Below are 22,411 nucleotides of genomic sequence, written 5' to 3'. Positions count from 1 at the left end.
TGGAAGGACTTATGAATCCAGAATTGGCCTCCACAGTCACTTATGGACCCACTGTTAAAACTGTGTTTATGGAAGACAATCTTACTCAGCTACGAGTGATCGCCAAAGAAAGAAGACTAAAACAACATCTGGAGGGCCACAAATTCCCCATCCCTAAGCTAGTTTAGTTGAAAACATAAAAGGCCTTTGCAAAAGCTATAGGCTGGTCAGGCGGGGGAGCTTCTTAATTCTTGGTCAGTGATTGTACATCTCTCCCTCAAGGCTCTGGAGGTTCTTACTTCAAAATCCTCTTATGGTGACTTTGTTGAGCTCTGTCTGGCCATTAGCACCTGAGACTTGGACAAGGAGCACTGATTATATTGGAAGATGAAACTTCAATGCAAAATAGCACAACTAGCACCACAATTTAAATTAGGAAATCAGGGCAAATTGGTGGGGTGATAAGATTTCAAATGTCCCCTAGAGAAGCTAATCCAATTCCAAGTTAAATTGAGGGGAGTTCACACATTAGAATCCTTTCCTTTTAAATTTTTCATGCTGCTCATTCTGATGAAGAACCTTAACAATTTGCTTCAAATTTCAGTTTAGGAGAATTCTGGTGAAAATTGAGAGAATACGTGGAACCTCCCCAATGCCCCCTCACCTCTCAGCCACCTCCCATCCTCAGAAACACTGCAAGTCTCATCAAAACTATGCTGTATTCCCTCAAAATTCCTGGTATGTTTCACCTCAGGAGAACGCCCCAAATGTCATTCAAAATGTGTTTGACGTGAAAAGCTGACAGCAAAACTACCATTGAGTCCTGGTCTGAGACTGTGCTAATAGACTAAGTTGTGGCGTGGTTATGTTGACCACAACAACTTCTCCAGTTTGCAAATATGCCCACGGACCCAATCACCCCCCCTGGCATGTACTGAGGAGAAGACTAAAGATGGAACCTGGCTGCAAGGAAGGATTCCCTGAGAATGCCCTGATGAATTTTCTCATTTCCCCATGCTTTCCCTGTCAAGGTCATTCATTACCTGTTTGTGCCATGTACACCCCTGGTTCATCTGCTGACCGCGGCCACTGTGTCTTCACCTTCTGATCTGCTTCCACCCCATCACCTGAAAGAGGGAGGAAACCATGAAAGAGCTATCAGAGTTGGTGAGTGGAGAAAGTGGGGAGGATGTATCTGCATGCTCTGAAGGGTTCTCTGTACTCTGCAAAATACCATCATCATCATCATCACGTGCTATCAATGTGCACAATATTTTACCAAGTAAAAGACAAGCTCCTGCCTCAAGGAGTTGCAATCCATTTGAACCTGGAAGGGCCACTGAAAAGATGGAAGGGTCAGTAAAACTGGGGAAGCAAATGGGTGGTCTTCAACCAAGTTCAACTCAGAGGAGAGTAGACCCACTGAAATCAATAAATGTAGCTCAGTCAGGCCCATACATTCCAATACTTTGGGTAAAACTTAGTTGAATACCACCCATTTGCTTCAGTTACATCTGGTTAGTTTCCCCATAGGGTGAGGCTGACGAACTGAGCCAAAGGCATTGTGGGAAAGGTGGGCTTTGAGAAGGGGCTTGAAGGTAGTGAGAGGAAATTCTAGGTACAGTGGTATCTCGGGTTAAGTACTTAATTCATTCTGGAGGTCCGTTCTTAACCTGAAACTGTTCTTAACCTGAAGCACCACTTTAGCTAATGGAGCCTCCTGCTGCCGCCACGCCGCTGGAGCACGATTTCTGTTCTCATCCTGAAGCAAAGTCCTTAACCTGAGGTACTATTTCTGGGTTAGCGGAGTCTGTAACCTGAAGCGTATGTAACCTGAAGCGTATGTAACCCGAGGTACCACTGTATAAGTATGTAAATCAGTACTCGTGTATCTTAATAAGGGGGGGGAGAGGTTGGGCTGGGGTAGGTTGACAAAATAGAAATTTATAAAATAATGGAAAGAATCATGTGAAACTAACATGCAGTAAGATGAGGAGAGACAAAGTGTTATTTATCTGAGTGTTTCATAAGCCACACTTTCTCCTGAAATAAGCGCACTCCAAGGGGCATGCAGGGGAAACTAATCCTGAATAATAAAACGAAAAGAAGTACTTCACACAAATGCACAGTCAACCTAAGGAAGCTGCGTGGGTTCCAAAAAGAGACAAGACTGGAGAAGGGCAGTTCTGGCAACAACTGCTGGAGCAGAGCTTTTTGTCCACGAGCCACACAACTACTGATTTGGTGAAACAGCAAGAAAATGTAGAACAAATTTATGCACAGTGAAAGGAAAAATGTGCTAGTTCGCCCTAACTGCATAATTCAGACAAATCACAGAATCCAAATTTTCTTGGCAGGAATCTTGCATTGCCTGCACAACATTTTATTTTAATCTTAAAATGCAGAGTACACATGATCTAGGACTTAGCTACACTGGCAAAGAAAAAAAATATGCTTTATATGCATGGTTTATGCATTCTAACACTGTGACACCAGGTGGCACTGTGGAGTTCTGTTTTTGCTAATCTGATTTCTCATACAAAGTTTGCAACATGTTTAACTGAAAAAACTTCTTTGATGTGTCTAGATCCAGCCCTGGAGGTTAGGCATAGCAAGTGTGCATGCGCAGGGCAAGAATGGTGGGTGGCTCAAGCAGGGTTGCCATATTTCAAAAAGTAAAAACCAGGACACCCTGAAAACTTTTTTTCCGGTTTACTTGTCGAAGATCCCGGACAAACCGCCGCCTTCTGGAAATCCCACCCCCCGGACATCACTTCCACAGCTGTTTGATAAGTTATCAGGAGTGTGACAATGAGTGGGTGTGGATGTGGATGAATAGCAGCCTCCCTGGCACACCAACGAATATGCAGCCCACCCACCACCACCAAGGGCTCTTGAGGGCAAATGTTTGCCCACCCATGGTCCAGATGAGCCTAGTTCAGTATTGGGCCACTTCTAATGTTCTCCTGAAGTGGTGTCTTTGTTGCTGCACCAAGGACTCTGCCCTTTGACTGCTTCCTTCCTTTTGCACACTATCTATGGAGCTCCTCGTCCCCATTGTGGACTTGGTGAGTCTCTGTTGTTTTCAAGTCTCCCTCTAGAGACAAAGGAACCAGCCGAGGTTATTTATGTACAGGGCAGCTGTGTGGAGATGAGGATCACAGAGACTGTAAGGCAGGAAATGTTACCCCATGCATACAAACAAAGGACACAGTGAGAAGTCAGGTGTTTGTGTGTGTGTGTGTGTGTGTGTGTGTGTGTGTGTGTGTTCATGAGTGTGCCTGAGAGATAAGTGAAACATCCATCTCTGCATTCTACAAAGTGTTAGAGTGTGCAGGCCTTCTTGCTCTCCATCAAGCAGAATGCATGCCTCTGAGCAACAGTTTTGCTTTCAGACCTCTCCTTGGTGGCATCTGGTTTGTCACTGTGGGTACCCTCTTCTCAAGCAGAATTTGTTTTTTCCTCTTTGAACTTTCTCAGGGCAAAATTTAAAAAGACTCCAGTTGTTTCCTCTGCAAAACATTCCGCAAGAATTCAGTGTGTGTGAATGAATCTGAGATGAGGGGACGGATGTTTGAGGCACAGCTCAGTGGCAGAGCATTTACTTCAATCCCCAATGGCATCTCCAGGTAGTAATAATAATAATAATAATAATAATAATAATAATAATAATAATAATAATAACTTATACCCCACCCATCTGGTTGGGTTCCCCCAGCCACACTGCGTGGCTTACAGCATACAGTCATACCTCGGGATTAATATGCTTCAGGATAAGTATTTTTGGGTTGTGCTCCGCAGCAACCCAGAAGTAACAGAGTGTGTTACTTCTGAGTTTCGCCGCTCGCGCATGCGCAGACAGTCAAAATGATGTCACATGCATGTGCAGAAGCAGCAAAATGTGACCTGCGCATGCACAGACGTGCTATCACGTCTTACATTCTATTTAGGATGCGAACGGGGCTCCGGAACGGATCCCGTTCGCATCGCGAGGTACCACTGTATATAAAAACATTAAAAACCTCCCAATACACGGGCTGGGAATGTCCTGAGGCTGAAACCCTGGAGCATCACTGCCAGTCAGTGTGGACAATACTGAGCTAAATGGACCAAGGATCTGACTCAGTATAAGGCAACTTCCTATGTTCTTAAGTTTGTCCACCACCACAACAGGACGGCCCCCATTTTAAGTGGGCAATTTCTATCTTCCAGTTTCCCCTGCCTGCTTGTGGGGGTTAGATGGGGAGCATTCAGAATTCTCAAAGGTACTTCATCCTTCCAAAGCAAAACCAGGAGAGAGAAGCAGAGGGAACTGAGCCCAGTTCAGACCCTGTCACATGGCAGATGACATGGCAGCACAACAAGGTTGGATTCCACCCCTCATTCTCCAGCCCCAATCCCGATTCCTCAGTGGCATGGGCGATTTCCCAGAATTCCTGTCACTCATGGCACAATTACAATAATGGTCCAGGTGCCAGGGAGGGAGAAGATTTGGGCATAAGAAGGGCCTGGCTGCTGGATCAGAGCAGAGACACATCTAGTCCAGGTTCCTGTCATCACTATGGTCAGTCAGATGATGGTGATAACATTAATTTTCCACCCTTCAGCAGCAAATTCCAGGATAGGTTACAATTTGACAAGGCGACTCCTATTTGGGACATGACAACCCATTACTGCAAAGAGTGCTCTGAGGGAGGGAGCTTGGACTGAATTCCTAACCATGACCTATAATAAATTTGGACGCAGAAGGGAGACAGAGTAAATGAAGTGTGTGAGGGTGGTGGGGGAGGTGTCACTTAAACTACATTTCTCTTGGCCTCTCCAGAAGAAGTAATTGGCACAACATAGAAGCACCAGGTTTAGGCAGAGTCTCCTGGTCAGTTTCCACTCCAGCTCTAGCACCTCTGGGAACCAGCACCTCTCTCTCTCTCTCCATGTGGTATGTAACAGGCACATGCAGACCCACAGAGAGCCCTTCTTCCTCCCCGCCACCCTCAAGATGCACTTAACAGATTGCTACAGTGAGATGTCACAAATTTATGGCTCAGCTCACGAAAAATAACAAGAGATCCATCAAGGGCACTTTGCGTGAAATTAACAGGAACGTATAAAAGCCTGACAAAGATGCATTGTCAGCTGCGAGTCAGGAAGGGGAAGAGAGGGGAAAGGAGAAGGGGCTGTTTGATTCTTTCCCCCTCATCCTACTTTCCCCATCAAAGGTTTTTTAAAAGCCACCCAGGCAACTTACACACCATTGGATTACTGCAATGCGCTCTACGTGGGGCTACCTTTGAAGGTGACCCGGAAACTACAACTAATCCAGAACACGGCAGCTAGACTGGTGACTGGGAGCAGCCGCCGAGACCATATAACACCGGTCTTGAAAGACCTACATTGGCTCCCAATATGTTTCCGAGCACAATTCAAAGTGTTGGTGCTGACCTTTAAAGCCCTAAATGGCCTTGGTCCAGTATATCTGAGGGAGCGTCTCCACCCCGATCGTTCTACCCGGACACTGAAGTCCAGCACCGAGGGCCTTCTGACGGTTCCCTCACTGCGAGAAGCCAAGTTACAGGGAACCAGGCAGAGGGCCTACTCGGTAGTGGCGCCTTCCCTTTGGAACACCCTCCCACCAGATGTCAAAGAGAACAACAACTACCAGGCTTTTAGAAGACATCTGAAGGCAGCCCTGTTTCGGGAAGCTTTTAATGTTTGATGTATTATAGTATTTTAATATTCTTTTGGAAGCCGCCCAGAGTGGCTGGGGAAGCCCAGCCAGATGGGCGGGGTATAAATAATAAATTATTATTATTATTATTATTATTATTATTATTATTATTATTATTATTACTACTACTACTACTACTACTACTACACACCATAGATTTAAAGGACATCTCCTTTACCTCCCCCCCAAATCCTGGGAAATGTGGTTTACCCATCACAGAACTATAATTCTCAGCACCCTTAACAAACTAGAGGGCCCAGGGTTCTTTGGGGTTGGGGGGGTGGAATGTGCTTTAAATGTATGGTGTATATGCAGCCCTAGTCTGGAGAAGGGGGTCTTTCTCAAATACAAAACGAGAAGCAAAAATCATCAGTCATGGCACTTATGCCATGCTGGACCAATCAAGGGAATTTGTGCTCTCAAAGGGGTTGAATCGGAAGCCTTGCTTGTTTAGCTGTTTGGCCCTGGGTGCACCAGCGCAGGAGGATGAGGCATCAGCGCCTGCGATGACCAGGTCTGGTATATGTACGCAGAGCCCAACCTCCTAACCTAGTATGGACAACACAGGTGGGCGTCTTTACCTTCAGGCTTTAGGACAGGGGTACAGTCACCTTCCTTCCTAGGCAAGCTTCTCAGGGATGGTGGGGGCAATTTATGTATTATTTATTTCATAAAAGCTATACACTACTTTTTTTAAAAAAAGTCAAAGCATATAAAAGCATATAAATGTAAATAAATAATAATAATAAAGCAAAAAAGACGATTGAAAGGCACTGTAGGCTAGTTTCTGGCACCGTCTCACATCCCTCTCTGTCCTCCATCCAGGCAAGCAAGAAATATTATCAGAATTCAGAATTCCAGGCAAAACCCCTCAAGGACAGTGAGACGGAGGGCCAGCAAAAGATGTGGCCTGGAGAGAGTTCCAAGGGCCAGGTGGAGAGGAGCAGAGGGCCACATGGAGCCTCCTCTAGCTAACTCTGGCAGGTCGCTTCTCCCTGGCTTGTGTCATGTGACGTTTTCCTTTTTATACTGCAGGGTTTTTTATTTTTATCGGCATTTTAAATTGGGTTTTATTATTCTGTGTTTTTTATTATTTGATTGTAAATAGCTTTGAATACTTTTAGGAGAAATGCCACTAACACATTTATATATACGGAGATAAAAGCTGCCCAGGATTTTCCCTGTTCAAGAAAAAGAGCTTGGGGAGATGTGGTCAGGAGGGCAGCTCAGCTCAAACCAATCTTACAGAATTTTCCCCTTTCTTCCCCATTTTGAGGGTTTATTCCACAGAGCACGCAGGGTCTCTGGAGGGGGTCCTGATGCTCCTCCCCACATAACGATCCCCATGTGATTACCTTGCCGCAAAGTCTTACCCTCAGGGTAAACCGAGCAGGACTCTCGGCTGTAAACTGGACCAGCTGCCTTCTTTAATGACTCCATAAACTCTCCAGTGCAGGGAAGAGAAAAGCCAGGTGTTGGCAGGCTTCCTCCGGCTGCTCCCTGCTGCGGAGAGGGTTTGAGGCAGGCTGGAGGTCCGCATTGCTTTGAACAAGCTGGGGCAGGCAGTTGCAAGATTTAAAGAGGGTGCGTCAGAAGGAAAATGAATGGGTATTGATTGACACTTATGAATAACTTCGTATTAATTTAACATTTGTATGTGTGACTATGTATCTTTGCAACATTTTGTTTTAGCTGTCTGCTGCTGCTGCTTTTGTGTACACCGCTTGGAAATACGTATTTTTAATACATTAAGTGGTATAGAAATTAAATAATCAATGGGCTATCCTGGTACCATCTGAGAAGCAAGTCCCCCTGGGTTTAGTGGTGCTTGCTATGTAAGAATGCTAAAAGAGCCTGTTGGGTCAGACCTGCTCTCCCAGTGGCCAGCCAGCTGTTCATGCGAAGCCTGCAAGGAGGACATGAGCACAAGAGCACTCTCCTCTCTTGCAGTTTCCAGCAGCTGGTATTCATAAGCATTACTGCCTCCGGTCATGAGCATAGCCATCATGCCAACCAGCCACCCATAGTCTTATCATCCACTGATAGCCTTCACTGCCCTGAATTTGTCTTCAAGCCATCCAAGTGGGTGGCCATCACTATGTTTTGTCCTGCCTCTGGAGTGCTGAAGGCAGTATGCCTCTGATTCCTAGTTGCTGGGAATCACAAAAGGGCAGGGGGCTTTTGCACTGAGCTTCCTATGGGGACGCGGGTGGCGCTGTGGGTTAAACCACAGAGCCTAGGACTTGCCAATCAGACGGTCGGCGGTTTGAATCCCCATGACAGGGTGAGCTCCCGTTGCTCGATCCCTGCTCCTGCCAACCTAGCAGTTTGAAAGCACGTCAAAGTGCAAGTAGATAAATAGGTACCACTCCGGCGGCAAGGTAAACGGCATTTCAATGTGCTGCTCTGGTTTGCCAGAAGTGGCTTAGTCATGCTGGCCACATGACCCGGAAGCTGTACGCCGGCTCCCTCGGCCAATAAAGCGAGATGAGCACTGCAACCCCAGAGTCGGTCACGACTGGACCTAATGGTCAGGGGTCCCTTTACCTCCTATGGGTATCTGCTTAGCCACTGTACCTGGTCCAGGAAAGTGAGTCTCCTGACTTCAGCAGTGACTCTGGGAGAGTGGCAGGAGAAAGCAGTGAATGGTGATGTGCCAGCTCTGACCATGAGGAAGCCTCATCCACAGGTAGGTCTTGGGGCACCCCCTCGGCTCGGCACACTGTGTGGGGGAATCGCCTGCACTGCCCTACATCTAGCACTGATCATGCGCCCTGCCCTCAATAACAGCCAGAATGCCCCCCACCGCAGTTTAATGGCCTGAAAATGAAGCCAAAAATTTGGGGCATTATTCTCACCAAGACCCAGAACTGCAAACTTATTTACAAAGTAGCTCAGTTATTTTCAAATACAGCCCCAAGGCACTCGCTATTGCACAACAAGAAATAAATCACATTCAACGTTCCCCAGAGTCAAAGCTCTTTGGTCAAAGAGGGGATCCAACTTTCACTGCCCAGCCTTGGTCCTGCCTCTGCTAAGCAAAGGCAATGCTGCCATCTCTCTACACCAAACACTCCAGATACAAAATCTCAGTAGAACTGAGAAGAGGACCTTGTATTTGCTTTTTAAGTGCTCTGTTGGTGTATTTGGGTCCTCATTTGCTGTTCCCTTTTAGATAGACTGTAATAGAATGACAGTGCCCTGGCTTTCTTGGGGTTTCCAGTAACAATAAATACAGGAAAGGCAACGTGATGCTCATCTGCTGCAGTAATGGGGGCCAGATTGTGTCATCTGTGATCGACAGAAGAAAAAATGGGCAGCAATGAAGGCGAAAGGAGCCAGGAATAGAGCGGAAAGGGGGTTATCGGGGAGGGTGAAAATTCTATTAGGCAGGAGAGTGAGACTCCCAAGGGAAGCCGCAAAGGACCGCAGGAGAGGGCTTATTTAAAATCGGACCAGGCAATGCCAGTGTGAGAGAATGTGCAGTGATTTAAAAAGAGACAGCAGGCTGGGCTTTTACTGCAGCCTGAGACCTCTTCCCAAAACCACGCAGCTTATCAGAGGTGCAGGACCCTGGAAACCTCCCCTAGCAGAGGGATGGGGACAAAGAAAGAATTATATATGGTTACAATCGGGGCTTTTTTCAGCTGGAACTCATTGGAACTCAGTTCCGATACCTCTCAGGTGGGTGCCATTGCCTTTATAAGAGAACAAAGGAGGTGTTTGTGGTGAGTTCCGGCACCTCTTTTTCTAGAAAAATAGCACTGGCTATAATAGGCAACAGTGTAGGGACAGCCCCAAGACTAAGCCAAAGTCAGCCCCCAAGACGACCAACACCCCACCCACCTTACCACACCACCTGATTGGGGGGGGGGTGCGTGAGCCGCCCACACACACACATTGGAACTTCCCACAAAGATGTGTCTGGCACCTTCATTATACAGCTTGGGGGGGGGGGAGAGATTTATATACTGCCCTTTATCCACAGATCTCAGGGCAGTTCACAAGATAAAAATACAAGTAAATAGTTAAAACAGAAACAACAAAACAATAATCCACAAACACTTTTAAAAGTCTGTAGAATATTAATCAGCCAAAGGCCTGGTTGAAGAAGAACATTTTTTGCCTGGCGTCTAAAAATATATTTGTGCATTCCACAAATGGGGAGCCATTGCAGAAAAGGTCCTTTCTCATGTTGCCACCCTCTGGACCTCATGTGGAGGAGGCACACGAACAAGGGCCTCAGATAATGAACACAGAATCTGGGTCAGTTTATATGGGGGGAGGCAGTTCTGAGCAAATGCTGGAGACTCACCCCTTTACCCTGGCTCTTGACACCTGAGATTTACATTGTTGGGACAGATTTTCCATTCCGTACACACCAAATGGGCAACAGGTTTTGCAAATGTAGTCTGATTGTATCTTATGCGCATTTAACTTAACGCAGATTCAACCATAGGAGTTTGGCAGGTGGCTGGGCAAAATTTTACATGTTAAATGCGGGTAAGGCAGAGAGCTTAAAAGCTCTTTCCACGCCAGGTTTTCCTGGAGCAGAAAGGGCTTTTATGCTCTCTGCCTTGCTTGAGGGGCATGGCCCACTCAGCCTGCCAGCTCTGGAAGCCTAGGGCCACTCGTGTGGGGGCAGTTCCATAGGAATTGTTGGGGTATACATGTTTTCGTGTCTACATGGTATTCTTGGAACCGAACACCCTCATAAGATGCGGTCGCACTGTAGAGTCCCCCTTCTGCACTGTGAAAATGCCAACTCTTGGGTTTCCTGCTTGTCACCCCCCTCTCTTGTCCTACCTGAAAAGTCAAGAGGCTTTTCTTTGCAGGAAAGAGAAGGAAACGTTGAGAGGGCTTCCGCACATAGCAACACCATCAAGCTGCACCCGCAGGCTGCAGCACCAGCCCTAATTAACTCCCTTGCCCTTCAGATGTGACAAGAGGCTTTCCAAGCTCTCCCCTGCTTAGCCATCAGAAGCGGTGCCAGGTTTACGCCTCCCTTCTTCTCCCCTCTTCTCCTTTTTATTATTATTAGGCACAAGTCAAGTATTGCTGATAACAATCTGTCAATTACACAAAGCAGGGCTATTTGCCACTCCTGATGATAGCCTCCCATCTGGTCGCAGTGGGCGAGGGCTGCCACAGACGGCCCACACAGGGCCTGTGCTCATGTCCAGGCAGGAGGGAGGGGGAGAGGGCTGGATGGAGGCTGCTTCCCCCGCCCCGCAGACAGTCCCGTTATTGGCCCAGCAGATGCTTTGTGCCACAGGAAAACAAATGGCCATGAATAAAAAGCAAACATGCTAATTGGCCTTAATATCACCAATAATCTCCCTGGACAGAAAAGAGGGAGTGTGTGGAAAGAGGAGCTGCCACCACAGCTCCTGCTGGAGTTCAGGCAGCCCCTGTGGAAATGCTCCCAGGGATCAGGCCCACCAATGGCATGGGCCTCCTTGCACCCACCTGGGCTTAAAGAAATTGCACAGGGAATGCAACGCAAGATACCTGATGAACGGAGGTCATCTGAGGCACATGTGCATCCTGAATAAAAGAAGCTAAAAAAGGTAAAGGAAAAAGGACAGTTAAGTCCAGTTGCGAATGACTCTGGGGTTGTGGCGCTCATCTCGCTTTACTGGCCAAGGGAGCCGATGTTTGTCCGCAGACAGTTTTTCCGGGTCATGTGGCTAGCATGACTAAACCGCTTCTGGTGAAACCAGAGCAGCACACGGAAATGCTGTTTACCTTCCTGCTGGAGTGGTACCTATTTATCTACTTGCACTTTGGGGCATGCTTTCAAACTGTTAGGTTGGCAGGAGCTGGGACTGAGCAACGGGAGCTCACCCCGTCATGGGAATTCAAACCACCGCCAAAATCTCAGCTGGCCAAGCACATTATTTGCATGCAAAAGGTGACTGGGAGAGACCCCTGCCTGATGTTCTGGAGGGTCACTGCCAATTAGTGTATACAATAATGTGCTAGCTGGACCAATGGTCTGAGTCAGGGGAAGGGGGCTCAGTGGTAGAGCATCTGCTTTGCAGGTTCAATCTCTGGCATCTCCAGGGAGGGCCAAGAATGTCCACTGCCTGAAACCCTGGATAGCTGATGCCAGTTTGTATCAGGCAGCTTCCTGTGTTTACCTGATGTGGTCCTGTTGGCAGGCAGCTGGGGAGGGGAGCATTTTAGCAATTTTCAGAACTTGCCATTGCTCCTCTCAGAATATCCCTCATTAGCTTCTGTGGAAGTGAAGAAAGATGGCTGCAACCTCCCCTATATCATCCCATAGACATGAATGGCAGCCAGAGACACCTACACACAAAATGAATCTCCCCTCCCATGGTGCCTTGCAACACACCGGTGTCCTCTCCAGACTCACCCCCTGACAGAATGATGGTCATCTTACTAGCCAATTACAACTATGGCTGCCTGTGACAGGGATCCAAGAGCACACCACAACTTTAGGTTCATGCAGTTGAAGTGTGTTAAAGCATTCTGTTGCTTAGCACAAAACAACAACAACAACTGAAGTTCGGCAAGTGGCGAAGAAAGGCATTGAAAAATGCAGAATGGACGAATCAGTAACCCAAAGAAGGGCAATCACCGTGCAAGTACTGTAAATCAGGATGGATGCTCATTGTCATAAACAAACCAGAATGAATGCTCAATAAAGGCCGGACATGGTCTAACCACCACGTAAGCTTTGTGCAAGCAAATCAGGATGAATGTTGAACAAACAGGTCATCTGGAAGGGCGACATGTCTGGAAGGCTTTTACCAGCGTAATTGGGAGTCCATCATCGCCTCCTTTAGGACTTGGTCACTGGTGCAATTTATCAGCAATTCTCTCTTCCGTTCCCTCCCAAGCTATCAAAACCTGGGCATTATCCTCTCAGCACACAGGCAGACCACCACCACCACCATCCCCAAAGCCAAAAGTCCACCAGCCTCTCTGTTTGGGGCCTTTCTTGCTTCCCCTGCTGCTGCTGCTGCTGCTGCTGCTGCACTGATCGCCTTGACACTTATTGGCTCCATAAAATGGGTCCAAATTTACTAACTTTCCCTGCACACTCTATAATCCGTGCCCTGCCGCCTTCATCGCTGAAAGCATTCATTCCGCTGCATGCAAGCACCATTTTAAAAAATAAAATAAAAATTCCACCAGGGGGGAAAAACAATCCCCTACCAGCTACAGAGGAAGAAATTTATTCTTCCTTAAAACAAACCTGCTTCTTTAGTGCCACCATAGTCCTAGGAAACAGGATCCATGGTGTAAAACATCGGCATTGCAATGATGTCCTACACACACACACACACACACACACACCCCGTGCACACACAATTATTAGCAATAGAACATAAGAAGAGCCTCCAAAGGCTGATTTAGTCTAGCATCCTGTTCTTGCAATGGCAAACTAGGTGCCCCAATGGGAAGCCCACAAGCAAGACATGAGCAAAACAGCCACACCCTCCAACTGTTATTTAGAGGCATACTGCCTCCCACAGTGGGGACAGGGCATAGCCAAGGGGTGGAACAAGCCAAGATAATGTACCAATGACAGGGCCACACTAACCCCAGCTTGTCCTCCAATCAGATTGCAATGGGGAGTCACGTGACCCCACACTGTTCCAGATGACACAACCCCTTCAGACCAAGCAGATGCCACCAAGCAAAGGGATCATGTAATCCATGCAGCATTTATACTCTAGGCACATTGCAACCAAGCTACGGGAATCTGCACCAAGACCTAATGGGGAGTGGGTTGTGTGACTCCTTTACCTCACTGCTTATGTGACCTTTATTGCTTTGTTTGATTATTTAATATGTATATAGGCCACCTCTCTGCCCCAAGGCCCCCCAAGGCTGTTAACAGATAAAATTACAACCAGCAATTAAATTACTATGAAAAAAACCCAAAACATTCACAGTGAAAACATACCAGTAAAAATACCAAAGAATTTACAGGTAACCACAAGCCTCAAAAGCAACCCCCTCCCCGAAAGCCCAGCAAAATGGTGCAGATCTTGACTGGGGTGGAATCTGTCAATCTCAGTCCTCTCAGTTTCTATTTTTTCCTATTTTAGATCTCGTTTCCCACATTTTGACAGCAATCTGCAGATTTTGTTTTGCTTTTAATCCTCGTGAAAATTCATCAGCATTTTGGTGTGCAAAATTTTCCCTAATAAACACATTTTTGCATGCCGATTTGACTCATGTACACATTTGTGTATGCAATGTATCCGAGTTTAATGCATTTTGGTATGTTATTTTTACTAACACTTTCATTTTTAGGCACACATTTACCTAACTTTCATAAACTTTGGTTGGTTGGAGAACTGCAAAATTCATATATGTGCAAATTTCAAGAGATAGCTGTGTTTTGGTTCTCACATTATTCTGGAGAGTGAAGATTTGATAAAACTGGCTTCATATGTGAGCTGAATCAGATTTCTCCACTATCTCTAGCTGTGATGGTCCAATAGAAATCCTGAAGCATAGGGAGCCTTGACCAAACCTCCAGGGGGACAGCATTCCATTGCTTTGATACTGCTACCCTATGGAAGGCTGGTCCATTAGGGTGAATGGGGCACTGCCCCACAGCCTCAGTCAGCCCCCACATGCCTGCCTTCTAATTTACGACCAATCCAGAGAGTGGCAGTGACTGGGTGAGCTTAGTCTTACTGTTTACCTCAAAGAATACATCAGGCAAAGAGGATGAGGACTGAACTAGAATTAGCTGGCTCCACCTGTCATTGGCTCTGACTCTGCCCATCATTCAGTCTGGCTTCACCTACTATGGCCTCCTTGCCTTCCACCATACCAGTCCAAATGGGCATCAGCCGCCACAGCGCAACACCAAAGGCCTTATCCCCTCTTGCCTGTCCTTGATAGAACCTGGCGACTATGTGAAGCCTGAAGTTCCGCTTCTGATTGGCTGAATAGACTCAAACCCAGAACATCAAAGTGTTCCTTTGTGGTGTATCTGCCTTCCAAAGAACAGACCACCCATCACAGACCCCAACCTACCAGCACTGTTCCTCTTTCCGTGAGCTATTGATTCCCCTCCACCCCATAAAACCAAGCTGAAGATCATACATATTTCTCTCCTCTCCCTAATCATCCTTGCATAAGGCAATTCCCTCTGGCATACCAGTTGCCATGGTGACCTGATGGTTTCCTACGATCTTCATTCTAACCTCCTCAGCAGAGTTGTCTCCAAGGCCGGTGTGGCACATGCCTGAATTGGAGGGGGGGCTGTGAATTGATTCGTTTCCCAAAGAGCCAGCCAGCATGGCACAAGGGGAGGGGGTGCCTCCACAGGCCCATGTTTTAGTGCCACAGAAGGCATATTGGCCCTGCAGGGGTTTTTGGAAGATTCTCTCGCATAGTAAGAAAGGAGCTCTGCGTGCCAGCGAGCTGCACCCGGGCAGTGGAGAAATTGCATGACATCTGTGAGCCACAGTGACAAATGGGCCAGAAGAGATGCCAGCGAGATAGACACACACAGCCCGCAGAAAAGACAGCTGGGAACCATCAAAGCCCAGAACTGCGAATTAAAGATGCGAGAGGTGCCAGCTCCGGCCATGGTGTGAGTCCAGCATGCCCACAGTCCTAACTCTGACAGCAGCCAGAACTAAGTGACTGAGTAGAGTTTTCCATCCTCTGTCAATCACCCCCAGATTCCCAAAAACCACTATTCTGAGCACATTCTCATGCTGTATATTTCACCCACATGCTCAGATGCACTCATGAGTCCTGGGGGGAACTGTCTAGAAGGCACAATCGGGACCAATTTATGCAACCAACAGAATTGGGAAGATTTGACAGAGGGTGGGGGAGAAGGGTAGTTAAAGATTTTCCTGTTATTGTTTCTGGGTGAACTACTTTGGGGAGCTGTCACAATTTTGCCTAATATACAAATCTTTGCACAGCATTTTTCCTATTATAATGCAGTTTTGTGTGTTGTTTTCACTAATACTTGCATTTACATTGCACACTTCACTGTCATATAAGTAGTTTTGTGCACAATATTTGGCTCGAGAATTGCACTGCAAAATTCAGAGCAGTGTGAATTCTGTGAATTCTGAAGGATGGCTGTGGTTTTTTTCCTGTTCTCGTATCTGTTCTGTTCCCGTATCTTTTTGGAAAGTGCCACTTAGGCAAGTTTGTCTTTAAATGAAAACCAAGTCAAATGTCTCCTCCATCCCTACTGCTGTCACATTACTCATAAATAGGTCTTTGGCTTACCATTAACTGAACTCATGAACCACAAGCATTAAGCCAAGGACAAGCTTTGGATACAGTTCATGGTTTGTAGGGCTTGAGACAAACCATAAGCCTGAGTTTGGACATAATGCTAAGCCAAACCATGGTTTAGCTCCAGATGGTGTAGTAGAAGTAGGACCAAAGAAAGAATAAAGCTGCCACAATATTTACTGTGGGCACCTGCATCCTTGCATGTTCACATTTGGCCATGGTTCGGCTTGGAGTTATGTCCACACTGGGCTGAAGAGTCAATAGGTTTTCTGCAAAATGGAACCTTAAGGAATAACCATTTTATTATGGTGAAACAAACTTCCACAAACTACAGTCCACTTCATCAGATACATGAAGAATCAGGTTTTCTGCAACTCTGTTAGAGCTGAAAAACAGAATGCTTAAAATAACAAAGCTCTGTATTTATATAGCACCGTAGAGTGCTGAATGAGCTTCCCATAATTATGTCAGGGATCCTTGCTGCAAAGTAATCAGTACAACAGGCAAGTCGACATTATGGTCTCCATATTTCATGTTGGGAAAGGCAAGGACATCATGGTGTTTTCAGGCAGTGTTGCACCCAGGAAGGCTGCAGAATGCAGATCAGCTGTGAGATGATTTGTAGAATGAAAAAAGGACACCCACAAGCACTCCTCGTCCACTTGGAAGCCGCCAGTGAAAGAGGTGAGGCATTCCAAGTCTGGTAGCTGTTTCCTAGCAAAACATGAGACAATGAGACCTATAGTCTGGGGCTCCATCCAGGATTCTTTCTCCTGCCTTCTACTTTCCTTGAACCCACTCAATACAAATCCAGTTTTGCAAAATCTCAAATTTCTGCAAGACTGATAGTATGGACTGGCAAATCTGTCAATTTTAGTTAATACTACTACTAAAACTAATGTTAATACTAACAATAATTTATTATTTGTACCCCACCCATCTGACTGGGTTTTCCCAGCCACTCTGGGTGTCTTCCAGAATATATAAAAACATAATAAAACATTAAACATTAACAAGATTTCCTATACAGGGCTGTCTTCAGATGTCTTCTAAAGGTTATATAGTCACTCATCTCCTTGACATCTGATGGGGGGGGGGTGTTCCACAGGGTGAGCTCCACTACTGAGAAGGCCCTCTGCTTGATTTTCTTACTTTTCTATATCTGTTTGTGATTATTATTATTATTATTATTTTTAAAAGTATTCATGAATATTCACCCATATTTTTCCCCTAATACATACCTTATTGCAAAGAACTTTTCCTAATATTTTTCATGAATATGTGTGTTTTTATGCACACTTTACCCTAGTATATGAATCTGTGCACACATTATTTGGAAAGAGAACTACACTGCAAAATCAAGAGATCTGTGAGTTCTGAAAGATGGCTGAGTTTCAGGCTGTGCATTGTTTAAGAAAGAGAGTACAGTGGTACCTCGGGTTACATACGCTTCAGGTTACAGATGCTTCAGGTTACAGACTCCACTAACCCAGAAATAGTGCTTCAGGTTAAGAACTTTGCTTCAGGGTGAGAACAGAAATCGTGCTCCGGTGGCACGGCAGCAGCAGGAGGCCCCATTAGCTAAAGTGGTGCTTCAGGTTAAGAGCAGTTTCAGGTTAAGAACAGACCTCCAGAACAAATTAAGTACTTAACACGAGGTACCACTGTACTAGGCAGGTTTGCATTTGAATATGTGCAGAACTGAATCTTTCCCCCATCCTTAGCCGAGACACCTTCCTTGAAACTCAGCTCTTACATGATGCCCAGCCCCAGCCTGGCTCTTTTTCAGCCACCTCTCTTCCCCACCCCCTGCCACCGCCCCACAACTGCAGTCGAGGACAAGTCCAATTCCCTCTGGCCCAGTGTCTGATGACTCTGCAAATAAAATAATGTATAAAAAAACACATTACCCCCGCGACTTTCCAGCTACACTAACGTTTTACGTCCAGGTGCCTCAGGGTTTTAATTGAATGTCAAACATAATTTGAGGAAGGTAACGGAGAGTTCAAGCTACTGCCCTTCGAAAGCAATAGCGGCTCTGGCGATTGCAAATTTATCCACATGCTTGCCGCAGCAGAAGGCTGGGAGATTACTCTCCCCACACTCCACCCCACCCCGAAGATTTCTCCTCGCTGACACTTGGCCCCAGCAGCTCAACAGAGAAGGCAGAACTCCAAGCTGAGCTTTGGGGTTGAGCAGCTGAGATGAGCGAAGTATGTCTCCCCCACCACAGAAACATGTTATTTGTGTTCACTGCAGCCTGCCAAACAGCTTTTCAGGAGGCTGAGGAGAGTGCGAGCCACTGTAATGAATTTGGCGGCAAGTCAGTTGAGTGAGGTCAGGTCAGAGGGCAGGGAGGCAACCTGCAAAGGTCACAGGGCACTCCTACAGAGGCCACATTCAGCCCAACTCTGTTGTAAAGATCCCCGGGTTCATGTGATGTGATGTACTTTGAACACTCAACAGCACAACATAAAGGCCTCAAATAATAATTGTTGTTTTTCCCCAAAAAAATTCAAATCAGCTAACAACTATCAGTCAAAAGCATGTTGGAAACTAAGGGAAGTGGCAAAACCACAGCCACGCAGCTGCAACAAGTCACAAGCAGCCACCAGTTTATGCAATCAAAGAGTATGGATAAAAAGTAGGTGCTTATTGGGTCCGGCAAGCTTCCCTGGGGCTGGCACTCTGTACCAGATACACCACCATGTAAATGAAGGTGTGTCAAGGAAGAAGAGGAGGAGGAGGAGCCACTTTCTTCAAGGTAAAAATGACTGTCAGTTATCTCTTCATGGGATTCTTCACTAAAAGGTCTCAGGGCACGTCACAACCATATAAAAATACAGTAATTAGAAGCAGTTTAAAACAAATAATGCCCCCATCTCTCAAAACACACGTTTCAAAATGTATTTTGATATGTTTTATGAGTCAGGGGCTGTGTTGAAGCATATAGGAAGAGCAGAAAACCAGTGGGCAGCTAAGTTCGGATTGTCAGTTTAGTCCGGGAGATAAGGATCATATTAGTTTGTATTAGAATTTGCAAAGATCAAATTCTATCCCAGAAAGGAAGGGAAGTCATTTGAGAGACCCCATCTTAAGGGGGGTGGCACACTTAGGCCAATGTGCAAGAGAGGGCTCCAGATCAGGCAGGGTGGAGAGTGGAGCTGGAGGAACAACCTTTTCCCAAGGGAATCACTTCACAGGCGGTCGTCCGCTGGACCAGAGAGAAAAGGTTTCATTCCACTTTCAGCTTGCGCTACCGTCTAACAAGCAAATGGCCTCATTCAGCCTGGTTAATAGTCTGCTCGGGCTGAATTGCAGCTCCTTTATATTCCGGCTTGGAATAACAGGCACCTGGGCCATCATAGTCATGGGTAATTTGCCATGGGAAAAGGGGTCATTTTCCCTGTAAATTGTTTTCTATGTCTCTGCCAAGGCAGAGTGACAACAGGGCCTCCTCACACACTTCTGCCTCCTCACCAGCTCAGGGAGTGGAAGGTCAGCGGGGGAGAAGCAAGAGCGGCTCAGCTGGGGCAAAAGACTCGCTTAAAAAGCAGCACCTTCCAGCTCGGAAGATATGAGCACTAGAGAGAGATGTTGCCCTCCTTCTCTCATAAGATGTTAATTCAGGACCACAAAACACATCCGTAACACACAAAAATGAGATACTTCTTTCTGAAACAGGACATAGTTAACTAATGGCACTGAAGTAGAGGTGGGGAAGTTTTTCCAATCTGAGGGCCACACACCATTGTGAGAAACTTTCTGGGGAGGGGGCATATGCTAGTGGTGGGTGGGGCCAAAGGTACCTACAGATCCAGCCTCCAATACTCATGGAGCTGTCAAGAAAACACCCTTCAGCTCCTTCAGAAGAGGGATTCAAGCCATATTTGCTTCTTGGGCACAGGAGCTCCCTGCTTCCCCTTATCCCATTCACACAACACAGAAATACAGGATCTTTGCACAAGTCACAGGTCAAATGCTTAGCCCTTCCATAGGTATGTGCACAAGATTTGCTGGGTGTGCCCTGGCACATCCTGTTCTAAAAACTGTGGATTGTGGCAAGGAGAAGAGGGTACGGACCAGGGAAGAGGTGGCTAGTGAGAGAGGAAGGCAAAAGGCAGCAGGGGGAGGGAAGCAGCCAGAGAGATGCGGGCAGAATAAAAAGGCTAGAATGGATCTGGAGTGGATCCTCAGCTTCTGCCTGCGTCCATTTCTGGAAGAAGTGGTGGGGTGATTGGCAGTAGCAGCAGTAAGGGAAGAGGAGGGGCTGCTGTTTCTGGAGCCAATCACCCCACCATCACTTCCAGAGATGGACACAGGCAGAAGCTGCAGATCCATTCCAGTGTTTTTCCTCTGCCTATATCTGTCTCATGGCTGTCTCCATGTGAGGTCCACTCATCACCTTTTGTGGAGAGAGATGGGTGGGGATGTGGAGCTGCTTTTGTAGTGCACAAGCAAGGAGGAGGAGGAGGAGATACCACCCTGGCCCTGGCCCTCCTGATCTGCCCTGCCTCTGGTCAGCTTGGCACTGGTCTTTTTCTCTGGAGAGAAAATCTCTTGTTTTGGCTTTTTGACCTCTTGTGATATGGTTGTTTTGTTAGCCTTTTGCCTTTTTAACTTTACCATTTTTTTGTCATGTCCTTTCTTGAAATAAATTTTTAAAAATATTCCCTGGATGTGCAACCCAACAAAATGTGCTGTGCATGCCTGTCAGCCCTTCCGTAGTCTCCATACTTCAGTGTCCACACTTCCTTTTACACAATGCATCACATGGCATGGTATAATAAAAAAAAAGTTTTGAATGGTTGACTGGTCAAATATTGTTATATTTTGCTCAAGTATTTTTAAAGAAAATGTTTTTAACCCATTTCAGCTCATCCCTGACACCAGTCATTAGTAGAACCAGTGAGTAATTCAAAATTATTTGAAGCACTCTGAACATACAAAGGGCAGAGACTTCCACAAGTGACCCTTTCTGTGACGTTTACTGCAGGACCCGTTTCCACAATGCCTGAACCCCCTACCATGCATCCACACTCACCATATTTAATCTCCGGAGAGTATACATCATTCGCATTCCCAGAATGCAATTCGGTCACGCAGCAATCACTGCTGGTGCTGCTGCTGCTTGTTGAGGGTGGTGTCAGAGCATTGGAGAGCGTCTGGTTGGATTGGGGAGGAGCCGGGAGGGTCTGGGGGGTCTGGCAGGTGCAGCCGGTTTGTGAGAGGCCACAGGATTGGCTGGTGCCCAGGCGAAGGCACTCTTCGAGCCAGCGGCACAAGATGCTGCAGGTGAACTGGCTGGAGTTGTTGTTGTTGATCAGGAGGACCTCCACGAAGCGGAACTCCACAGCCTCAGGGGGCAGGAGCCGGGTGGCCGCTTCAGGCTCCTCCGCCAGGCACAGCTGCACAAAGTTCTTGTCGAAATGGAAAAAGGTGAAGGGGCCCCCTCCCTGGCACAGCTCCAACCTGACCTCCCCTCCGTCTTCCTCCTCTTCTTCCCGGGTTGAGGCTGTCACTTCTGGCTGGCTGCAGGTGTCGTTGGAGAGGTAATGGTCCAGTGGCAGCACCATGGGCGAGTAGTGGGTGCAGACCTGCTCCTCCCGGTTGAACCTGAGGTACAAGGAGTACTTGGTGGGGTCGGGGTTCTCCAGGGTCCACGAGCAGCCAGTGGAAACGGTGGGGAAGAGGTCCTTCAGTGAGAAGGAGCCGTAGAGAACCCCGGAGGCCAAGGCGGAGCAGGCGCTGGGAGCTGGGTCAAAGCCCCGGGACAGCCACAGGAGACACGATATCACAGACAGTAAGAGTGGTCCAGCAGGGTTCATCCTATGACATTTGCCCTTAAAAGAAGAAAAAGAAGAGTTTAACTGGGGGAAGAGTCTTAACCCTGGAATCTATTTTCAAAGTTGCAAGTCTAGGGTTGTTCAAATCTGACAATTTTGGTTTCTTCCGCTTAGCAATTTTCCAGTTCATTTCTCCACATTTTCATACCAGTTTGCAGATTGTCTTTTTTAATGTTCTTATGGAAATTTGGCAGCATTTTGCTGCCGATTTCTCCTAATACACTGGTACCTCGGGTAACATACACTTCAGGTTACAGACTCCGCTAACCCAGAAATAGTACCTCGAGTTAAGAACTTTGCTTCAGGATGAGAACAGAAATTGTGCTCCTGCGGTGCAGCGGCAGCAGGAGGCCCCATTAGCTAAAGTGGTGCTTCAGGTTAAGAACAGTTTCAGGTTAAGAACGGACCTCCGGAATGATTTAAGTACTTAACCCGAGGTACCACTGTATACATGCCCTTCTTTGTAGTTTGGCCTTATATACACATTTTTGCAAATGAAATTTCACTTATATAATGCATTTGTGGTATGTTATTTTCACATGCATTTTAATGCACACTTGCATATGCAATTTCATACACATTGAGTGGCTAGAGAACCACA

The 22,411-nt window shown here is 46.7% G+C and overlaps 1 protein-coding gene across 12 annotated transcripts in view; it reads right to left on the bottom strand.

Moving 5' to 3' along the window:
• ADGRB2 (adhesion G protein-coupled receptor B2) overlaps positions 1 to 22,411 on the bottom strand; it is a 160,831-nt gene that overhangs the window by 94,059 nt on the left and 44,361 nt on the right. For 11 of the 12 annotated variants that reach the window (XM_077931917.1, XM_077931908.1, XM_077931910.1 and 8 more), the window contains exons 2-3: positions 21,009 to 21,807; positions 1,023 to 1,106 (exon numbers count right to left, since the gene is read on the bottom strand). In XM_077931917.1, the coding sequence (XP_077788043.1) occupies positions 1,023 to 1,106; positions 21,009 to 21,792 (868 nt within the window). In that variant the 5' untranslated portion in view covers positions 21,793 to 21,807. Of the gene's footprint in view, positions 1 to 1,022; positions 1,107 to 21,008; positions 21,808 to 22,411 lie in introns of those variants that run through there. The other variant, XM_077931919.1, reaches the window with a different exon arrangement.

The sequence above is a fragment of the Podarcis muralis genome, chromosome 7 (assembly GCF_964188315.1).
Source record: "Podarcis muralis chromosome 7, rPodMur119.hap1.1, whole genome shotgun sequence".
NCBI lineage: Eukaryota > Metazoa > Chordata > Lepidosauria > Squamata > Lacertidae > Podarcis > Podarcis muralis.
This window is presented reverse-complemented; position numbering and strand designations above follow the sequence as displayed.